At 31.2% G+C, this 22,070-nt stretch overlaps 2 protein-coding genes and 1 long non-coding RNA gene across 3 annotated transcripts; 1 reads left to right on the top strand and 2 right to left on the bottom strand.

Annotated features, from left to right (window-relative positions):
• Nucleotides 1-4,777: 4,777 nt before the first annotated feature.
• Nucleotides 4,778-6,585, bottom strand: LOC149881311 (uncharacterized). Its single transcript, XM_090069808.1, has 4 exons — nt 6,402-6,585; nt 5,757-6,097; nt 5,429-5,542; nt 4,778-5,322 (listed from the first exon to the last, which is right to left on the bottom strand). Exons 1-4 carry the CDS (start codon nt 6,457-6,459, stop codon nt 5,206-5,208), a joined length of 630 nt encoding a protein of 209 aa, XP_089925934.1. The 5' UTR covers nt 6,460-6,585; the 3' UTR covers nt 4,778-5,205.
• A 179-nt stretch (nt 6,586-6,764) lies between these two features.
• On the top strand, nt 6,765-7,584 carry LOC149881310 (uncharacterized). Its single transcript, XR_016445835.1, has 2 exons — nt 6,765-6,869; nt 7,206-7,584. It is a non-coding gene; the product is annotated as an uncharacterized LOC149881310 (long non-coding RNA).
• Nucleotides 7,585-15,001: 7,417 nt separating this feature from the next.
• Nucleotides 15,002-16,523, bottom strand: LOC145194120 (uncharacterized). The gene is made up of 4 exons (XM_090067766.1): nt 16,354-16,523; nt 15,948-16,225; nt 15,709-15,822; nt 15,002-15,534 (listed from the first exon to the last, which is right to left on the bottom strand). Exons 1-4 carry the CDS (start codon nt 16,403-16,405, stop codon nt 15,418-15,420), a joined length of 561 nt encoding a protein of 186 aa, XP_089923892.1. The 5' UTR covers nt 16,406-16,523; the 3' UTR covers nt 15,002-15,417.
• Nucleotides 16,524-22,070: the final 5,547 nt, after the last annotated feature.

Raw genomic sequence — 22,070 nt, 5'->3', positions numbered from 1 at the left:
TAAGAACTTTCCATAAGCTAAAAAAAAGAACCTTCAAGTGAAAACATGTTACAAATCATTTCAATTCAGAAAGTTAACATAAAACAAGTTATGATTGATTTGACTCGATTGCCAAAAGTAATATATTATTTTCAAAAATTTCGAATTTTTTTAAGTTAAAAACTGCACCACACAACAAAAGTGCAGGACAAATTATGCTAGTATCACACAATTGGTAACATTAAATGAATATAAGTAGTATAAACAACTATAAATATATAAACTGTTTACCTTATCGCCAGATTTACCTAGATGATTCATCTCATTATTATTAATTATTAATAGCTTTGTTTTTCTTCGAAAATTCGATTTATCAACACCATTTACTAATAGCTGTATTTGGATTATTTTGTCTTATAAAAATTTACAAACGTCAACTAATTCAGTATGCGGCTTTTAATTTTTAATAATACAATGCATTTAAAAATCTAAAAGAGAAGATTTTAATATTATTCGTACGAAATGGAATCGTATCTTTATTGCTTTTCAAGAAACCACAATCTTTAAAGCGATTTAAAAGTAATGACAAAATAAACGCGGTCGCAAAATACACGTTGCCGCAAAATACTTGTTGCCGCTAAATGCACGTTAGCCGCAAAATACATGTTTGCCGCAAAATATTCTAACTACGGGATAAATACCTAAGCATGACCCTAAAAACTTTATGAGATATTTACTGGGGGAGTTGAAAAATACGTAGTAGTAAAAGTTTTATAGCAAACTGGAAATTTCAGCAAGTAAAAAAAATCTCCTAAGTATAATATTTGATTCGACGAATGCGCATTTTCCATTTTCAAAATTTTTAACAATATCTAATGAGAAAAAGTTAGGAACTTAATGTTATGGTTGAAAAGTGACAGTTTTAATTCAACTGATAAGCGACTTCAAAAGTTCAAACTTTGATCCCATCAAAAACTGACAATTTATTTTCTATTAATATTTGTAGAAAAGATTTTTTAGCCTATGGCATGGACATAAAATTCCAACTTTTAACTCTTGTTTTGAATAAAAAAAACTTCAAATTTTGTTGATAGCTATAAAAAAAAAACCACTCTGACAAAATCAAAATTATTTTAAATAGTCAGTTTGGCAATAAATTTCATATAAAACGCAATTTTGATGTCAATTTTTCAATATTTGAATCCAATTAATCTTTAAATTGCTTGTTAATTTAAAAACAAACTTTTTTAAATTAACAAGCAATTTAAAGATTTAATTTTTTTTTAATGAAAGTTTTGCCCCTTTGTCTTCAACTTCAGGCGGCGGAAGGCAAAAATTTCGCCTCCAGTTTAGCGGCTGCAGCCAACTGAGAGGCAGAAACCACTAGGGGCAGCCTCCAAATCAACTTGCCTCCTAAATATCTTTTGACAATGACCGTCAATGGGTTTCGCCTCCCGATTGGCGGCGGCCTCCAAAACATTCTGCCTCTATAAAAAAGTTCTGGCGGCAGCAGGTAATTGGGAGGCCGAAGCCATTGGAGGTGGTCTCCAAACCATCTTGCTTCCAAAAAATCTTCTGACGGCAGCCGCCAGTGACTTCCGCTTCCCGATTGGCGGCAACCTCCAAAACATTCTGCCTCTATAAAAAAGTTCTGGCGGCCGCAGCCAATTGAAAGGCAGAAGCCACTGGAGACGGCCTCCAAATCATCTTGCCTCCTAAACATCTTCTAACAGCGACCGTCAATGGCTTTCGCCTCCCGAATTGCGGTGGCCTCCAAAACATTCTGCCTCCAAATAAAACTTCTGGTTGCCGCCGCCAAACGGGAGGCGGAAGCCACTGTAGGCAAAAACCAAATTAACTTGCCTCCAAAATATCTTCTGTCGGCGGCCGCCAGTGGCTTTCGCCTCCCGATTGGCGGTGGCATCCAAAAAATTCTGCCTCCAAAACAAAGTTCTAACGGCGGCCTCCAATTGGGAGGCGGAAACATCTGGAGGTGGAAGCCAGAACATTCTGCAGGCAAAAAAAGTTTTGGGAAGCGCCCGCCAATAGCTTCGGAAGAAACGTGGAAGCGAGAAGATTTTTGCCGTTTATCATCTCTGCCTATAACTGACGTAATTTTTATTTAAAAAATAGTCTTAAGCTCTTTCATAGAAATAAAATTTTCAAGAAAGAATCACGTGTTTCACAAGAGCAAGATGTTTTATACTCGTTTGTATATCTAATTACACTCGAAAGAACTTTCGCGCCTACAATAATCTAAAAAAACCTTTTTTATAATAAAAACCTGGCTGGCAATGTTTTGCTTTAAAGCAAAATGCCAACATAAAGCATAACATCTCTAAATAGAGAACAAAATCAACCATAACATAAGTTTATTCAAGATAGCAAATATTAGGGATTTGTCGTATAATTTTGTACTTTCAACTTCAGGTTAGAGCACTTTCCATTGATTTTGAGACCCATGTTTTTATACGATTCTTAATCAGCATAAAATTCTCTATCAGAATCAATCATATGATTAGGGGGGGGGGGGGGAAGAAGGTCGAGTAGCGCCTATAGAACATAGATATGTTAAAGAAACACAAAACAATATTAATCAGCTAGGTAAATGTCCCGCCAAGTAAATAAATGTAACAAAAGCTGACATAAATTTGGCTCCTAACAAGACCTGGCCATTATTAGGTCACTTTGCCCTAAAGTATAATTAAACATGAAATCTTTTTTGTAACACGCCCCCTCATGCATAGGGAAAATGTCCACTGCTAGGACGAGAGCGCGCTTTAGAGACTCGATATTTGGGTGGCGATTAAAGCAAGCCATACCCTCTAACATAGAATGAAGTATTTTTTTCTTCCTTGACAATAAAAACTCTCTTGCTAGCAAACAAAACTTGTCTCTGGGCACTGTCTGCGTACCGGCAGTGTAGCGCTTTGAGTGGGTGCTTGGTGTTTTTTAAAATCATGTTTTAGAATACGAGAGATTGATTGCTTTGAGATATTTATCCTAAGACAAGTTTTTTTACTTTCGGAGAAGTTTTAGGTCGATTCGGGCCTTAACTAACTTAATGCCTTGTACTTACAACCAGTATGCTTGAACAACTTCACTGTACAATAAACAAAATTACGAGTGATTCTGAGCTGAAATTGTCTGAAAAACAATTGGCTCTTTTTTTTAGACCAATTACGATAATAAAATTTTCCTATAAACCCCATTCCATGATTGTGATCAACTAACGCCAAAAACTTTTTACGCCGAAAAGTAGCATAAACGTCATATGTCAAATAGCTGCTTAGACGATGGGAATGCGCTCAAAAGTTCACTTACAGTAAATACGATAAAACAACAAATAAAAAATTGAGTTGTCCTTCAAGGAATAAAAATTTTTTATTTGTTGAATATTTAAATTTAGTTCTCATTTTTTATTGAAAAAAAAAAGAAATTTAAGAGAAATGCCAAAAAGTTCGTTGTTAAATAGAAATAGAATTATTAGCACTAACAAGGCTGAAGTCAAGTCAAAAAAGCCTAAAGTGATAAATGTTTTCAAAAAGCGGGGCAAAATGTAGTTAAAAAGTTCACTGAAAACGTTGTAGATAAAAAAAAGTCGAACCAGAAAGTAGACTTGATGAACAACTTTTTAAAAGAATTCAAGACCTAGAACAGGGTTACAGGTACCGTAGTACAATCTTCAACAGTCTGAAGATCTTTTATAGAATTTAGTTTCCAAAGCTATGTTGCAGTAAGAAAATAAATAAAAATAAAAGATTAAATTAAGCAAAGGAACAACAAAATTGGCATAAAAATTGTTTAAAAGAGGTGCATTAGACCAACAAATACAAATTTAAATTATTTGGAAACAAATTATTTTGCAATCTTTGAAGAGGAGAGGTGATGAAGTCATTTATCAAACCATATTCAAAGACTACTATTAAGCATGGTGGTTGTAGTATATTAGTTTGGGGTTTTATTTTAGGGGAAAGTGTTGGTAACTTGGTGAAAATAGACAGAAAACTGTAAAAGAATACTCAAAAATTAAAGGACCGTGCCTTCGGAACTTAGATTAATTGGGGATAAGTTTATTTTACAGCAAGACTCGAAACACACTTCCAAAATTGTGTAATATTATTTGGAAACCTTAAAGTAGAAAAATGTGCTTCAAATAATGTTGTGGCTCTCTTAGAGCTTAGAATATCGCGCTTGTTTCGGATGATCTAGATAGAGAATAAACGGAGAGCCGTCCAAAAGATGTGAACGAACAGTGGAATGTACTTCAAGAAAAATAGAACAATATCCCAAAAAATTTTATTAAAAAACTCAAAGTGTCGAAAAACGAAGAAAAGAAGTTATTAAAAACAAAAGCGGTCATAATAAAAATGATGGTGATTGTGTATCAATGTTAATATATCACTAAAAACTTTTTATTTTTTTGCTTAAACTTAATTATTTATCACATTATTTATGTGTGTTGGTGTTAAAATGTTTTAAAGCAGTATTTTTTTTGATGTGTATTTTTAAAATTTAAACTAAGTTTGGACTTATTTTGTAAAAATATTAAAGGTGTGTCTTTTTTTTGCACAGCACTGTATATGTTATAGGTTTTCTATTGAGATAATTTTTGCAACATTTTTAAGATAAAATTTTTTTTTATAAAGCCCTCCTTACACTGGTGGAACAATCTGTCCTTTTGTGTAAAGCAAAATTTTCTAAGATTCGTAAAAATTCCATTTCTATGTGATTATAAAAGCTATTTTGAAGTAAATTAGCCACCATTCATGATAATGACAAGAACAACGACAACAGCTGCAACAGCAACAAAAGATTTAATGATTTTTTACTTAAAAATTTTTCCAATAAAATAACATGATGTAGATAAAAATAGATTTCATGTCAAGTTTTGTTGTTATAAAGAGAGATTGTTGTAAAAAGAGGTTGTTTAATCTAGTTTGGTGGACTGATGCGTTAACAATACTGAAGCTTCGGCATAATAGCTATAAGAAAAACTAGACGGGTAGATACTTTTGCAAACAAAAGTCTTTGCAAACCATCTGACAAGTGAAAGAGTCTACTTGTCTAGTCTTTAATGACTTATGGGATTGCTTGATGTTGCTATAAATATGCAAACCATTACGAAGAACTTAGTAGAGGAACTTTTTTAAACAGATTCGTTTTGCTACTTGCATTCAGAAAACTCTGTTAGACTGCAAAATGGTAAAACGTCATGAAAAAAAGTTATAGTTTGGTTGAGCAGACGCGTTCTGCGCAACATTTCCACTGTTCGTAGCATCTGTATTTGCCTTCTACATCGTCTTTATTATTTCGAAAACAGGTTTCAAAGGAGGGGTTGCACTAAAGAATCATATATTTATGTCAAAGTTGTTAGTTAGAGAGTTGTCTCAAAAAAGCAACGATTACGTTAGGGTAAATTAAACAAAAAAAAAAAGCTGTGAGCTACCTGATTTGCCTTCTTACAAGCCGTCATTACGCATTGTTTTAGCTCTTTTTGGCACTCAATTTTTCGAAATGTAGTCTTTGAATGATGTTGGCACCATGAAAATGATTTGTAACACTAGCATAACACTCAAATTTAAAACTTTTAACAACGAATTTACAAATTTTTATCTTAAATACATTTAATTTGAACAACATAATAGGAACATATCAAAAGTTTAACAAAAGTAAAAAAATTGAAAAAAATTTTTTTTTTAGTCTGCTGATGATCAGCAGTTGAAGAATGATGTCTGTGAAACTCGCTAAAAAACGAAAAGTTTTTAAGAACTTACTTTCGTTTTCTTCTTAGTTTTCTCAACCGTCTCGTTAGATTTTTCGTTTCTTTCTCTGATTTTATGCTTCGCTTTTCGAGGAAGTTTTGCTGTGTCAATTAACAGACCTTGATCTCTATATGTGAATTTCGGATTACTTTTTTCTTGGCTTTTACTTTTATTAAGAGTTTTATTTTCGGAAAAATCAGTTCTTTTATTTATAAATTGAATGCTAGGAGCTTGATTAACGTTTAAAGTCTCTTGCACGAAATCCTCTAAACTTCGTTTTTCGATTGCATCATATCCAGCACGATTCCATTGAAATGCAGAAGCGTGTAACGCATTATCATTATCGTTGTTTGCTGAATTATGAGGTTAGTATTAGTTTTCTTGCATATTTTGAAAATGAAAGTTAATTACGTTTAAGATTTTAATTTTTTTTTTTTAATATTTTAACATTTTTTCATTAAATGAAATAATCTAGAAAAACTTTAACATAAATTTTCCTAAAATTTTAACAAAATTGATATCTGGTATCTTTAATGTATTTCTTTTATAAAAAGCTATCAAGTTTTTGCTTGCTTCAGCATCACCATTACTGCTTTTCGTTGTTTTTTTGTGAGTGTGTAGAAAAGTTATTCTAGAATTAAACGCCAAATGTCATACCTTTCTCTGCACTGGCAAAGTGCGTTATTGCCAAAATCCACCAACACGCTAAATTCATAACAATATATTAACTGCAATCTAAAAAATTTTCGACGATCATGACCAACTTTATTTTTTTACTCTTTTAAAAAAGTACGAGCTGTGATAATGCTTTAAAAGGTTTTTATAAGGTTTTTATTTCTAATCTTGCTTTTTATACCAAAACATGAGATATATTCGGCACAGGTGCAGTTTCTACGCTGCAGGTTTAAAGTGAAATATAGATTGGGTATTTCTTTAGTACTTTTTGAATGGTTCATACATTGTTAACATGATATACTTATATATATATATATATATATATATATATATATATATATATATATATATATATATATTGATCATTAAGCTGAAAAAAACGTTAGTAAAGTAGTACATTTAATCCTGCTCCGGTCCTCGCAGAGTTGGGCAAACTAAAAGCTAGTCAAAGTGTGGCTTTAACTTTAGAAATGTTTACTAAAGATAGAATAGAGTTTGTTGCTTGTACGTAGCTAATGGTTAACATTAGTTAAGTCCTAACGTGATAAAAATTCATATTCATAACTTTTGTTTTGAATGTGATTTTTTAACACGTTGCAAACGAGTAATAAATATCTAGACTTTCTTTTGTATCCCTAGTTTTATTACAATTTTGTCCAAATAAAAGATTTATTAGTAGTTGTGGTGATTAATTCATGACAAAATTTAAGTCGTTTTTTTTAGATAATTTGAAAGCTCAGGCGTCTCGAAACGTTTCGGGAACTTATTACTTTTTTTAATTTTTAGTTATACGACGAAGATGAGCGATACGAGCAAGAGCAAGGAGGACATACACCTAAAATCTTGGACAGAGGCATTAAAAAGAGAAAGTTGCTAGGACCATCAACACCTGAGAAAGCCAAAAATATTGATGCATACATGAAGTAAAAGCCGCAGGACAAAGAGCAGCTACGATGAGACATAGAAATTGCTAAGTTCGTGGCCAGATGCAACCTCAATCTGGTAGAAACTGAAAAAAGAGTCGAATGTTTCACGATGAGGACTGCCAATGGCTGCTTTGGTGGCCATTGAAATAGTGTTTTATTATTTTATACAAAATTAGGTACAAAAATGAACAAAAAACTTTTGTTCCAACAATTTTCAATATATTTGAAAAATTAGAAAACATGTCTCGTAATATCTCGAAAAATATCGAAAAAATATTTTAAACCTCGTTATTCTCGTAATATTGTCATGTTTCGAAAAGGGAAATTTCGTGGCCAATTCTCAATCGAGAATCTCCTTACTTCTCTTAACCTCTGGAAACAAATTCTTGAAACTAGTGAAAACCATGATCTCGATCGAAACTATTCTCGAAACTCAGTGTCATTTCGAGATCTTGTATCGTAATGTCTCGTAGCAAAAATAGTTTCGAGACGCCTGAGCTTAGTAATTTGTACTAAGCGGTTTATTAATGAGGGTGAAAGGGGGGATTTTTTATTTAAGAACTTTTTTGTTAGGTTTTAACTCTCAAGGGAGTTGTTTTGCTAGAAGCAAAGCCGTTTTTTTAATCCTTGTTTTTGTTTGTCTTTTTTTCTGAAGTTTTAAGCATATGTAGCTCAGCAATGCAAACATATTTTTTTAAATAAACGCTTACCAAAGCTTTCTAATATTTTTTTAACTATTAACAAGTCGCAAGATAATTTAAGCGCTCAAAACGTGTTATGCAATTGGGCTCTCTTTTACAGAGTAGTTCATAATGGCAGTATCGTAGCTAAATGCAAACAATGTATTAATGTCTCTGCAATAATATTTTAATGAACGTTTTAAAAGCTTCCTACTTTGGTAGCATTCTGTCGGAATGGTGGTTGCTTCCACGTTTCTTTGTAGCTACAGTTTCTGTACTGTAGTGTCTTTTAAACACTCTATGGGTTCTTTTTTCATTTATACCCACAATCTTACAAAAATCTTTCTTGCAAAGTCAAATTTAAATGTTACTTCCTTGACCGGTTACGAGAACAAAGAAGTCAATAGTAACTTTGGTGGCCTGTTTCCTATTGAATCTTGCTCAATATCTTTTAGGGGATTTACTTAACAAATGCGTAATAATCTTATGGTTCGGGTCAATTTTACATTTGGTTTCACAAAAATACTGATGATACTTGCGTATGATTTACATACTCAAACCTGCTTATTTGAAATTATTGTGCAAATAAAGTTGGTAAACTCTTTGAAAAATCTTTTTCTCGGTCTATGTTTTTTCCATTTTTTAACACTTAATCAAGTTTCCTTTCTCATCTCCAGCCATTTGTTGAACCCTACCACGGCTCACCTTGTATTTTCTTTTTCAGTAGTGTTGCTAGAAAATTGAACAAAGAAAATGCTCTTGATATAACAACAACATGTGTTATTATAACAGTATTGCATACCACCTAGGGTTTTTGTTTACTATCTTAAAGTTCTATTTGTTTCACACCTTCTAAAAAATAAATTGTCAAGTAACATTAACCCTTTCGAAACGGTTTTTTTAAAAAAAAAAAAAGAATATGTTGTTTTTTTTGTTTTTATAATTTTTTTATTCAACGTTGAAATAATGTTGATCAACGTCGATCAACGTTGTTTAAACGTTGTGTGCTTATGTGGAGATATATTTTTCAGTCGCAGTTTTTTCATATGGTCTTCTTCTCTACAATAAACGTTGTACAGCTGCAACTTTTCTTCCCTCAATTATCATTTGCTCTGCCAGGGGAAACAATAATTGCTTCCAAAGAATTTTTTTATTTTTGGCCTACTTATGTTTTATCCAAGAATTTACAAGGGACATCATAAGTAAATGATAAAACACTTTCTTCCATCATTTATTCGATTTACGATCCAGTTCATATATTCCAATCATTTGGTCCGCTAAATCCACCCCTCCCATAATTTCGCGATGAAACGCAATCATCTCTGGGCAAGAAACACAACATTTTAAACCGTCTTTCAAAGTTTTCGTCACTTCTGTAACATCAGCTTTATGAAAAATACTCAACATAAGCACTTCTTTCGTGTCTTGCCATTTCACAAATAGCAGTCCATCTTTACTGCACTGAAACACATATTCACCTCTTTTCAGCTTTTTATTGATTTCAGGTAAATATTTTCTATTTTTGTTGCACATTCCTAAAGCGTCATCAACAAATAAAAATATATGCATTTAAAGCGAATTTTACTCACAAAAGACGTCTAGATCAGCTATGTAATTAAGTGGTACATATATGCACCGAGAGTCTCAAAAGGGTTGAAGTATATGATTATGATGAAATTTTTATTCCAATATTTCGACTAAATCGATTTTAAAAATGTATTCGTCGATTTTCGTCGACTTTGAAAAATACATTAATCGATTTAGTCGACAGTCGAATAAATTCAAAGTCGTAACAACTAATTTTTATGAATAAGGAGAGTTTCAGGTATAATTTCATTGAGCAACTTGATGATAACAAAAGCTCATACGGGGTTAGATGTTAAAATATAAAAATTCTAAATTAACAAATACCTTTTATAAAAGAGTGTGGAAATACGTATTATAAAATGTGTAATTAACCTATTATATATAAATTATATGTAAGTTCCCCTATTTCGAGAATACATACAAATATGTATTCTTGTAATAGGGTAATTTAGCAAATCTGCTATTTCTTTTTATGCCTGAAAAAGATTTCAACAAAAATGTTTTTTAGATAGAAGACAGTTTTGATAGAGAAAATCTATGAAAGATGAAAAGTTTATATGATAACACAGAGCTTCAAAATTTTTAAAACTTTTGGTTGATCATAATTTTTTCAAAACCTTTTTACTAATTTGGTGCACTGAAGCCAAAATGGTTTTTTTTCCATCATCAACTTAATTCTGAGTTACACTTTGAAATCTGATTTTATGTCTCTACATTGTAAATAACCTTTTTATATGCAAATTTCTAATCATTTTTTATTAAAAATCTGCACAATGGAAATATTTATAGGCACTTAACTTAAAGCCTTAAAGCAGTTTTACTTAATGAAACTAATTTCGATTAGTACCTCTAGAACACTATGTGCAGATTAAAGAAATATTACAATAAATTAACATATTAACTGCATTACAAAATACTCATGTCTTCTTTTTGTACTAGCAGGACAAATGAAGATAGTTACCATGAAGTTTAGTGGCCAACAAGGAAGAATCTACAAGTAGGAAAGTTAAACTTTGTCAGCCAGCCTCTCGTAGATCGAGAAAAAGTTTTTTTACCACCTTTTCACATAAAATTAGGATTTATGAAACAATATATTAAGTTTTTAGATTTAAAAAAAAAAACTTTTCAAGAAATTTTACTTACGTTTCAGAAACTCTCTGAAGCCAAAATTAACAAAGATTTATTTGCTCAAATTAAGGTGATAATAAAATCAGAGAACTTTAAAGGAAAATGAGCAAAGTTGAAAGGGAAGCATTGTGCACATTGAGAAGCTTCGTACACAGCTGTTAAGAAATTCTCAAAAATCAGAACTACAAAAGCATCGTTGCAAAGCTAACTGAGAGCTACAAGAATATTTTTTGCTGCATGTATTTGAAATTTCTTTTTCTTGCATTTACCTCTTGATTTTTTTGAGATAACTTAGAAGACAACAGTGAAGAGCAAGGTGAGAGGTTTCCTCAAAACATTTCAGTAATAGAAAAAAGATACTTAAGTCACTTGGATGCTGCCATGATGGGGATTATGTATGGTTCTTAGCTAGAAAAGACAATAGTGATTGTAAAAGAAAAGGGCAATCTTCAAATCATTCTTAATACTTCAAATACTTTTTTAATTGTAGGATTCGAATGATTTTTTCTATTTTTAAAAATTTGTGCCAAAGAAATATTAGAATAGGTTAGTTTTCTCTCAACCTCGAAAATATATTGTACCAGAGTTAATAATGCCTCCCGTCGGAAAAGTTGCTTTTTGCCGAAAAGCCAACTTTTTTGGGGAGGCGAACTTGTTTTTAAGTTAACAAGCAGTTTAAAGATTTATTCATTTATTAAAATTTATTAATCATTTAAAGAATTATTTCCAAATATTGAAAGTTTGACAACAAAATTACGTTTTATGATTAATTACTAAACGTTGACTATTTTTAAATTAGGTTTTTGTCGGAGTGTTTTTTTTTTGTTTTTTTTTTTTTCTAAAATAATAAATAAGAAGTTTCATATTCAAAACAAAAGCAGAAATTGGAAACTTCACATCCAAATGCTCTTTTTTCATACCGTTTCCACGCCATAGGCGTCGAAGTGGTATGTAAAAAAAAAACCAAAAATATGGTTCGTTTAACAAAAAAAGTAAAATGATTATTATTGCTATGCAGGCTAATACAGCTTAAATTGAAACATTTTTAACTTATCAATAACTTGTGTTACTACCTCTTAATGTTGTTACAGCCTGACAGCTCTGTGGCATACTTTCAGTTTGAGATCTAATCGTTTCTTGAGGGATATCTCGTCTAGGCTGTTATGTGGTGGATGTTAGCTTCTAACATGGCGTCCCAATATGTCCTAAAGATGCTCTATTGGGTTCATATCTGGACTGCAAGCTCTCTACTCCAAAACTACAGTGCACGGTGCAAAAGATACCACGTTGTATTTTTTCAATGCTTTTAAACGTTTTAACACCATTGAGTCAAATCATTATCATCATGATTTTAAAAGAAATCTACAAGTAACTTTAGGATACTTTAGAAATCCTATTAATGCTCATTATGAATTTAAAAATTTAAACTTAATTGATAACACTTATACAAATTAAGACCAATGACTGACTGTCTGAAGCTGAAGATTTTCCTTTCTTCATTTGATCCAGCAGCAGATTTATTTGTTGATTAGCAGAGAGCTCGTCTTTTCTTTTCCAAGTCTTAGTCATTTTTTGAAACTTTCAAAGAAAACTTGTAAAAAAAATTTAACAAATTTTCTATAAAACTGCATTAAAACAACTATTAAAATTTTGATTTGTCTATCCAACTTACTGAAAATCCTTTCAGCAGTGTGGCGTTCATTTAAGGGAGAACATTTGATAACAAACTTCTTTAGGTTGAAGTTCTTTAGCTTCTTAAGCTGGTGGAAGCGCCATGACTCCAACATCATTTAGCTTCCACCAGCTTGTATAAAGACAAATCAACATAAAAAATGGTTAGTGTTAAGTATGGGTCATTCAACCTACTGGTCCACAAATAACTCGTTAACGCAATGCTTTTAGCAGGAAGGAAATCGTTGAGCAGCTGTCGTTCTGATCCTTTCTAGCTGTCAACCCTTTTGCAAGTTCTCATGCAACAGTGGAAGTTTAGCTCCGTAAAATTTACTTCGATTGATTCAATATTTCGTTTAGAAAGTTGTAAACTGGCCCAATAATCTTTCTTTTCTAAACTGATCTGTTCAAGTGTTAAACTCTATACATTTCATGCGCACGCAGGTAAAATTTAATGTTCACGGTATTTATTCACCGTATTTCTCACCACGATGACCAAAATTGTCATAACATTATGGTTACACTCGGTTCGAAAATATTTTTTTAACACAAACGCAGTTAACTAAATCTTTACATTGTTCTGGTTAAAAAACTGGTGAAATTTACGGCCTTTAGTGAAGCATTTATAAATTAAACCCAAAGGTATGTTTGCTACGTTTGTTCTAACGTTTAGTGAATACAGAGGGTTAAACCAAATAAAATTTCGTTTTAGAGATCCTGCATTATATTTTGGGGTATTTTGAATGAAAGCAACTTTGTCTATAAACCCCCAAGAATTGAGAGCGTTATTATAAAACAGTGCGGCTCTATCAAAAACTTCTTTGCTTGAAGACATATTACTGATGCGGTTAAAAATCATTTTCGGTATTGATTTAACATTTGGTGGTGATTGAGGGTTGCTGATATTATAGAAGTAGCAGAGGCCATCATCCCCATATAGTCCTGTGGTGCTAAGTCCGTATTCTTTGGCAACAGTTTATAATATAAATAGACCTACTAACTTGCACAATTTGGCTCCGTCAAAATTTCCCATACTAAAGTCAGTATCAGGGCCGTCTGATTTTTTAATCCACACTTTATTTCTTGAGAAAAGAAAAGTTTTCCTAGTTTGGTAGATAATTTCGATTATTCGTCAGGAATTTTAATGAACTGCTTGACGTATGTTAAAGAATCTTGAAGTAGTTGTTTCGAAATGGAAGGGTAAAACTCGTTAGTATCGAATCAAAGTGCAGATATCTTTGTCAGGTATAGATTTGAACCATTCTAATATGTCGCTTGTGTTATGCGATTGGTGCACGAGCACTTTTATTGGTGCTTTTCTCACTCTGCTATTGATATCTTCCAATAACAATTTGCTTAATTAATTGGCACAGAAAGTTATTGACAAAGTTATCCTTGTGGTGAAGAATGCTGTGTTCATGGCTTTTATGCTAATGAATGTTTTGTTCATAGCTATGCGCTCTAGCCTATCGTCTACATATTCTTCAAAATCTTGATACAATTGAGTCGGTAAGCATTTTTCAGTTATCATATACTCTTTAGTGAATTCTTTTTTTGTTTGCTCACTCGAACGGTTTTATTTTTAATAGAAAAAGCTGCTCACACTGCTTCGGTGAGCTGAGTTGTTGCCGCTAAGTATTTCAGTTTCGCATTATTTAACTTAGTTAAAGAGAATCACTTTCGCATTATCTTATTTAAGAATACTAATAGGACTTAATTAAAGAAAATCACTTTTTCCTCTCTCTCCCCCCCCCCCCCCTTTCTTCTCTCCCCTCCTCTTCTTCCCTCTTCCTCCCCTTTTCCCCTCCGCCATTTTGTTTACAGGTGATGAAAGTAAGAAGACCTTTATTTCAAGTGCAAAAAAAAGGTAAAGGGGCAGGGTTGGGGCGAAGGTCCAATTGCATCCGTTTTTTCTGAGGTACAACGTGGAAGTTTTGTGTTTTTGTTTGATAATTTTTTAATTAACAAATTTTTAGACACTCAGGTATGCTTTGAACAGAAAGATTTTCAAATTAAAAAAATATTTGTCAAGTACTAAGAGAATCAAACTAATTGACGTACAGTGAGTTAAAATCTAAAAAAGCCGGCAAAAAACCTTTAAATAAAACAACTAGAACTAAAAAATTGAATGATAATGTCATTAATACCACCCAAAGATAAGAATTAATTGCTTTGTGGTTGATTTTAAATTGTTCACCAATTCTTGAACCTTTTTCTGAGGCTTTATTTTCTTTTCTTTTTTTTATCGCGAATCTTAAGAATAAAATGCTCGCATTAGCGTTATGAATGCTTCATTCGAATAAATAAACTGTAAATTTTATTCAAATTTTTCTCGATAAACAATATTCTTCGTTTTTTTCGCATTTTCAAAGAATTCATTGATTTTGCCCTCAACAACGCTACATACAATTGTCCATGGGCAAAAAAAGGCGCGTTCATGTTTTTGTGCAAAAATTCTAATGGTTATTAGAGGGTGTCACAGATAGACATGTCTACTTTATTATATAGATAGTCATAAAACATCTTATACACCTTCTAATCAAATTTTGAATTGTTTTTACCACTTAGTTTTAATATCTTAAGAAAAGACTAAAAGAAAAACATATATTCAAAAGCAAAAACTATTCTTTAAATACAAAAGTTAAACAACTGTCTTAATAAGAAACAGCATAAAGTGAAATAAAGATTTTAATGTTCTCCTCCATCTTGGTGGACAAACTTGAATGTTCGTGCATCTCGGGTTGTTCTCGCATCAACAATGCGTGTGTTAAAAAAGATGTAAACCACAATCCATCGACTACTTCTTGATTTCAATAAAAAGTTTCCGGCATATATCAGGATGTTTAAAAGGCAACTTTTATTCTGAATTTTATTTTAAATAAGAAAATGTATTAGATTTTTCAAAATTGATAAAATCGTTGTAGTTTATTGTGGATAAAGTTTTAAAAGATATAATGTGATATAATTTTAAATGGAATGGATGAGCCGAATGATCCTAAACTTGAGTTAAAATTTGTTTGAACAAAAATTTTCTGCACAACTTTTCCACTTTTTGTAGCATTTGTATACGTTCTCTGACTTTTTAGCACTTTTTTGCAGACACGTGTCGAATGCAGGGTTACACTGAAACATGTATTCAATTATTTTTAAAAACTCGCTATTATATAAGAATCGAAAAAAAAACTTTTTTGAGTTTAAACTTATCTAAAAAAAAATAAATCATCTCTAAAACGAGAAAAAACTCGTTGAGCAAATACTTTTCAAAAGACAATTCTAAAAACCATTTTTTAAAACTACCTGATTTGCCTTCTTACAAGCTGTTACTAAGCACTGCTTTAATTCTTTATGGCACTCGGTTTTTCGAATAGCGGTTTTTGAATGGCGTTGGCACCAGGAAAAGGGCTTGTAGCACTAGTATTAAATATATAAAGTATACATATTTATGAGGCAAAGTAAATGCATGAATCCGAAAAGTATGAATTTATTATACGAAAAGTATGCCACGTTTCTTTTTTAAACCAATACTTTGAGCTTACTTTGGTTTGATTTTTATTTTCCTCTGTTACGTTAAACTTTTCTTTTCCTTGATTACTTTTATTCTTTGGGTTAAGAAGCAACTTGGATGCATCGATAAAAATGTCGGAATGAGTGGAGTGATTTTCCTTCTCTCTAAATTGCGAACTGTTGATGTTTTTAATGTCTAACTTTTCTTGGAGCATTAAACCTTTTCTTGCTGCTTGTTTCTTGTATGTTGTGTTGGCAATAGTGTTGTTACTTAGCATCACTGAAGCGTGTCTATCATCATCATTTTTTGCTTTTATATAAAAAAAAACCTTTATTAAGTACAAATAAAGAGAGTTAAAAAAGAAAGCGAAAGGACGAAAGAAGTGTAAAGCCCATTGTTTTGATTAAAACCACAAAACGATAAAGATAAAAAAATACCTGTGCTTGCAAAGTATGTTAGTGATAAAATCCAGAAACAAAATAATATCATATTAAAACAACAATGCGTAGAGATGTGAGCAATTTTTTGCAAGTAATGTCTTAATTATTTTTCTCTTTAATTTGTCGATGCTACAGGAGCTGTTTGTGTATTTTTGCACAAATAGCTTTTAGATAGTCAAAAGAACTTTAACCAGTTCGAAATGTGCAATCTGATTGGCTTGAATGCATGCCTAACCAATCAATTGATCAAAACCTGTTTTGGCTCACTTCTTAATTATGTAACGTCTATGATGTAGGAATTAATATATTTGGTAACTAAATATAAATATGTGGTCATTAGTTTACATATTTGCTGTATATAAATATTGCTACTGTTGGTTTTTTTAGAATATATTTATGCAAAAATTACTGTTAAACAACTGAAAATATTTTCCACATATTTTTCTACATTTGTTCTCAAAGTATACTGAATTATTAAATTTTAAATATTTTGAAAATAATTTACAAAAAGTTTTACTCTTTGAAGTTGATTTACATTCAAAATACCAAAGTTCTTTTGAAAACACCGAAAAAATGTAAAAAATGAACTTTCTGTATAAGCAAAATTTAGATAACAATTCAAAACAAGATATTTTTAGCGCAATCTTTATTGTGTACCTTATTTTCAAACTAGGCTTTGTAAAATTTAAGCTCGAAAAATTCTGCCAATTCTAAATAAGTTTTTTCGAAGATGTATTACAAATATCGTAATCAGCAGCAACTATGTTACTAACCACAACATTGGCAGGTTAATAAGCAGCAACGTGATCCTCATCAACCTTAGTAGTGACTAAAAAAGGACTTTAAGTAAACTCAGAGCTGATATTTATGATACATAAAAATAAGTTCAAAACAAATTTTTTTCAGATACAATCGCGTGGTGTAAGGTGAAAATTTGACTTTATTATTTTCAGTAGAAAATTATAAGTTAGCGTTGATTATCTTTCTTAATAAGTTATCGAAAAAAACTCGCGAAGAATGTAAAAAGACAGAAAAATAAAGTAAAAACAAAAATTATTAAGAGAATTTACGAAGTCAAAATGTTGATGCTTTTAAGAATAAAATGTAATGTTTTTCAAGTTTGTTTTTTAAAAGAAGGTAGCTCTTTGTTAATAGAAATTTGTGTAGTCTTATTTAAGATATAGAATTATAATTATCATTATAATAGAGGTAAAAAAGTTTATTATAGAGGTCACAAAGTTTAAAAAGAAATATTGTTTGTCTGAGCATGAAAACTTATTTTAGACCTTTTCTAACAAAAATATTCTACTCAGAAAATCTGAGGTTAAAATGTCTTTTTAACGAAAAATATTGAAACACGTTTGTCAACTGTCAAACTCGTACCTCTGCTACTTTTAATACTTTCTAAATAGTTTTCTGTAAAAGAGCGGTGTTTAATACAGAGTGTTCCAAAAGTCCCTTCTTGATTTGTCTTGTTATAACTTTATATTGGATTTACTAATATATAAAGTGTTAACATTAAATGAAAATTTAATTCTTACCGTTTTTTTAAACTAGCTTTTGAAAATTATGTCTAATAAACTTATTAGAATTTCAGCAATTTGTACGATTTCAGCAATCAAAAGTTTCATGATCCCATCGTCTTCTTTGCCATCACCGTGAAAATTATGATCACAATTTTTGGTGTTTTTAGTGTTTAGTGTTTTTAGGCTAAAAACACTGGATTTGCTAATAAATATTTGGATTATGACAATATTTGATGCCAAAAAACGGTACTCACAAGAAGCTTAAACATTAAGAGTAGCGCTTTTTCGTTCTGCTTGCACTTTTCTCAATTGCATTCCATATAATTCTTTTCACAAACAAATGCGCCAAGAAGAGTCTTTACTGGATCGAATTTAGTTAAATGCAAAATGAAAAAAACTGTACGTTTGATTTTTCGAAGCAAGAATTTTATTCGATAATAGTTTTTCGAATTTGGTTCGATTTTTCTGATGCAAGAACTTGATGTATTTAAGTATTTGCCATGACGAAAACCGCGCAGTGGCAGTTTGTAAGACAACTATAAATATTTTAAACTTTTCGTTTACCACGGCACACCATTATTAAGCTCAATGAATGAGCTCTGAACCAGAAGATAAACCAGAAGACCTAAAGCTGCTAGTAGATTTTTTCAGGTTGCAGATTTTATTTAGAGCGCCCTATTCCGTCCGAAAAGATTGTTTAATCAATTTGAAATTTGTATTATTATAAGCATCATTTGTCAATTACTTAAATGATATTGCTCCTTGTGATTGAACGAAGAATGATTTATCTTTTTATGTACCTTGTTGCATCTTGATGCAGGGATTAAAAGATTTACCGATATTTTAGGCAAAATGTTTCAAGATTTCATCAACTGCTAAAGCAAGATGATGAGTCATAAGTTTTAAATTCAGAAACAGGAATTATTTTTTATTTTGTGCTCCATGTGCTCGAGCAACAAGTCAATTTACAGAACAACAAAATCAACAAAGTCTAAACAACTTACAAACTTACTTATGTAGAAGCTTCTTTTATTCTTCGTAAAACATTTCACATTTTAAGGAACGTTCTTCTAATTCCATTGCTTAAACGTATCTTTTATATAGCGCTATGTAAATTAAGATTTATATGCTGGTAAAAGTTTGTTTTAAAGCAACAAAGCATTTTAACTTGCATCAAAATCATTTCTACCAGCGATTGACAGAATTTCCTTTTTTGAAAATTGTTCAACAAAAAAGATAAAATTTACAGGTCTAGGTTACAGTTTAGATGGTTTCAAGAGAAATACAAGCAACCAAACTAAAGCTGTTCAACTTAGTTTGTTGAACTTTTTTATGTGTTTTCAATTGTTTCCCCTTCACATCAACATCTTATTTCTATCCCTTTTTTTACAGCTTTGTTGAGGAGTTGAAACTCTCTAACATTAAAAAAGCAGTTAAATGCTTAAAAACTTCTTTTAGATGCTTTTTTCTTTAAAAGTCAATAAAAGGTTGGTTATTTGATGAATGGCGAGCAAAGCCCTAATACACACTTTGTGTTTATTTCGGCAAAATAGATTACCGATTTTTTATTTATGCCAAAGCGCGTGAGGTCAGCATTGTGATGCAATAAATAATTTTCTACAAGGCCCGCTTTTTCCATTTTTGTTGTCAGTATTAGAGGAGTTCTGGAAATACAGGCTCTTTTCGTTGTTCCCCATGACAAAATTTTCATCAGCATGCAAAACGAAAAAATAGAGCTACTCATTACTTAAAATAGGCTATTACCTTTCTCGTCTTTCGGTACAGTTTACTTCTTCGAATTCCTAAAGCTATTCTGCGGTTTTTTTCACTGAAGCACCAAATCTACTCAAGCAAATCTTATGTAAGGGAGTCAGCAAAAAGTCGTCCGTTCTTCAGCTGTTTAATTGTTGCATACATGCAACCGATGAAGTCTATCACTTGATCGCCTTATTCTTGAGCTGCAAAATCCCACAGCGATTGTCGTTGGTTTTGGTGTTAACAAGTAGTTTTTAAAATTACCGCTCCAAATGTATCTGAGTGTTCAAAAGTTTGTCCATTTTTTTTTTGGCAAAAAAACTTTCGTAGCATTTAAGTCGTCTTTGTTCAACATCTTTTTCAGTAGATTCTTTAGCTGTTTGTTTTTTTACGACGGCATCAGGATAGCTCGTCTTCATCTTATATTTGTTGAAAAGAATAAGATCATGGCCTACTTTATACACGGCCGGATATCTTGCATAAATAGGCCGAAAATTAGAAGGCCAGTTTTTCAGTATTTTAAGTTTTTGTGTTTTAAAATGTAAAATAGTTTTAAAAGTAATGCTTAACGTTTCCTAAGTTTAAAGTTTATTAAGTATTCCTTATTAAAAATTTTTTAGGTTAATTCATCTGTGTTAAATATTTTATTAGAAATTAAATTATCAAATATTAAGTAAAAACTATATTTTACAGTTCATTTCAAATATATAATTTTTAACATTTAAAATATAACAGATGCATTTATAAAATAGCATTTGGAGTTGAGATATTAACGATATTGAATTTATAAACAAATTTGTAGTTAAAACAATTTATTTGTATAAACTATATATATATATATATATATAGTTTATACAAATTTGCAATGTTATTACTAGTACATTAGAAGTCTGAGTTGTGAGACAATATCTTTCAGTGGAACTGTACTGTAAATTTTGCCACTCTTGAACCCAGTGAGCAAGTGCACGTAAAAATTGTGGCTTACCATCCCCCATAACAGCTGCATTTCCTTTAACATTATTAGAGTATTTCATTTTTGAGTTGGATACTACCCACCATAAATTAAAGAGTTTTAAAAATTTTGATGCTGAGTATTCATTAGGAAAATAATTTTGAATTGCAGCTGAAGTTGTTTCATGGAATATATTTAATGCCAAGTTGACATCTTGTTTATTGTTACCTGGATATAGAGTCTTTTCCCCTAATTTATATGCCTTTCTTAAGTTTGCTGAAAGAGTTTTGTCTTTTTCATGTACTCTATGAAGCAAAGCCCAAGAGATATCCCCTGCAGACACTTTCATATTAAAACTGTAATCAGTGAACTGAAATGGTGGGAAAATGAACTTTTTAGTACTAATCAAATTATTTCTTAAGTTTTTAAGTAAATGAACACTATCATACATCAGATAAACTTTATGATCATTATAAGTGATAAAGAAATTTTCTTCTGGCTTATCTGACCCATAAATGCTAAGCAATTTTGAATAAGCTGAGACATTTGTTGGATGGTTGTCTGCAATCAATGCTCGAATGTTAAAACCTGCAGATCTTAATGTATTTAAACTTTCCTCTATTTCATTTTTAATGAAATCTCCAGTGATATTAGTCTCTGGGATGGCTATAACTACATAAGGTATTGATTTCTTGAGGCCAACAATCATAAAGACAATTACTCCTTTGTAGAGATTACCCTTTTTATCTTGTCCAGTTAATCTACCACTGTGGTATTCACAAGATTGCTGCAGATACATTTCATCAAAAAGAATAACACAATCATTGCTTATTTTGTCCTCATTTAACAATAACTTTAATGATTTTATTGAATCAATTCCACCTGATACTAACTTCTTTAATAGTGACTTTGACGGTAAAGGAAGTTGTTCCAGAAGATGCGAATAAGCCTGAGATGATGAATATCTTTGCATTAGTGCAAAACGTAACACTTTTGAAGAATATGGAGGTCGACCTTTAGATTTAAAAAAGGTTAGTTTTGAAAGTTCATTAACTAAATAATAGGAATTTCCTTCAACAAGGTTGTGCATATAAGACACCAAATTATCTAAAATAGATAAACTTGTGAGTTTACAATTGTTGATAGTTCTAAACCAATGAGGAAGTGGAAGTGGACAACTTTTATAATGCAGTTTTACATGCAAATTGTTATCAACACTTATTGATTCAATAAAAGGAGTGGAGTCTACAAAAAACAAATGATAATATAAAACAAAACTTTCATATCTTTGAAAACTAAATCCATTTGGAGAGTTAGATTCATGAAGCATATCAATGTTTTTTATTTTATACATTTCTTGAAATGAATGAATTTCATCTGGGATAGTAGAATCTCGTTTAGTTGGTGGTTTACGAAAGTTAGAAACTTTAGGCATTACAGAAGATGGAATACAAGTTTCTTTAGAATAAATAGATGGAACA

The sequence above is a fragment of the Hydra viridissima genome, unplaced genomic scaffold (assembly GCF_058129835.1).
Source record: "Hydra viridissima isolate aposymbiotic clone 2 unplaced genomic scaffold, HvirCarnegie_v1 scaffold_12, whole genome shotgun sequence".
Taxonomy (NCBI): Eukaryota; Metazoa; Cnidaria; class Hydrozoa; order Anthoathecata; family Hydridae; genus Hydra; species Hydra viridissima.
This window is presented reverse-complemented; position numbering and strand designations above follow the sequence as displayed.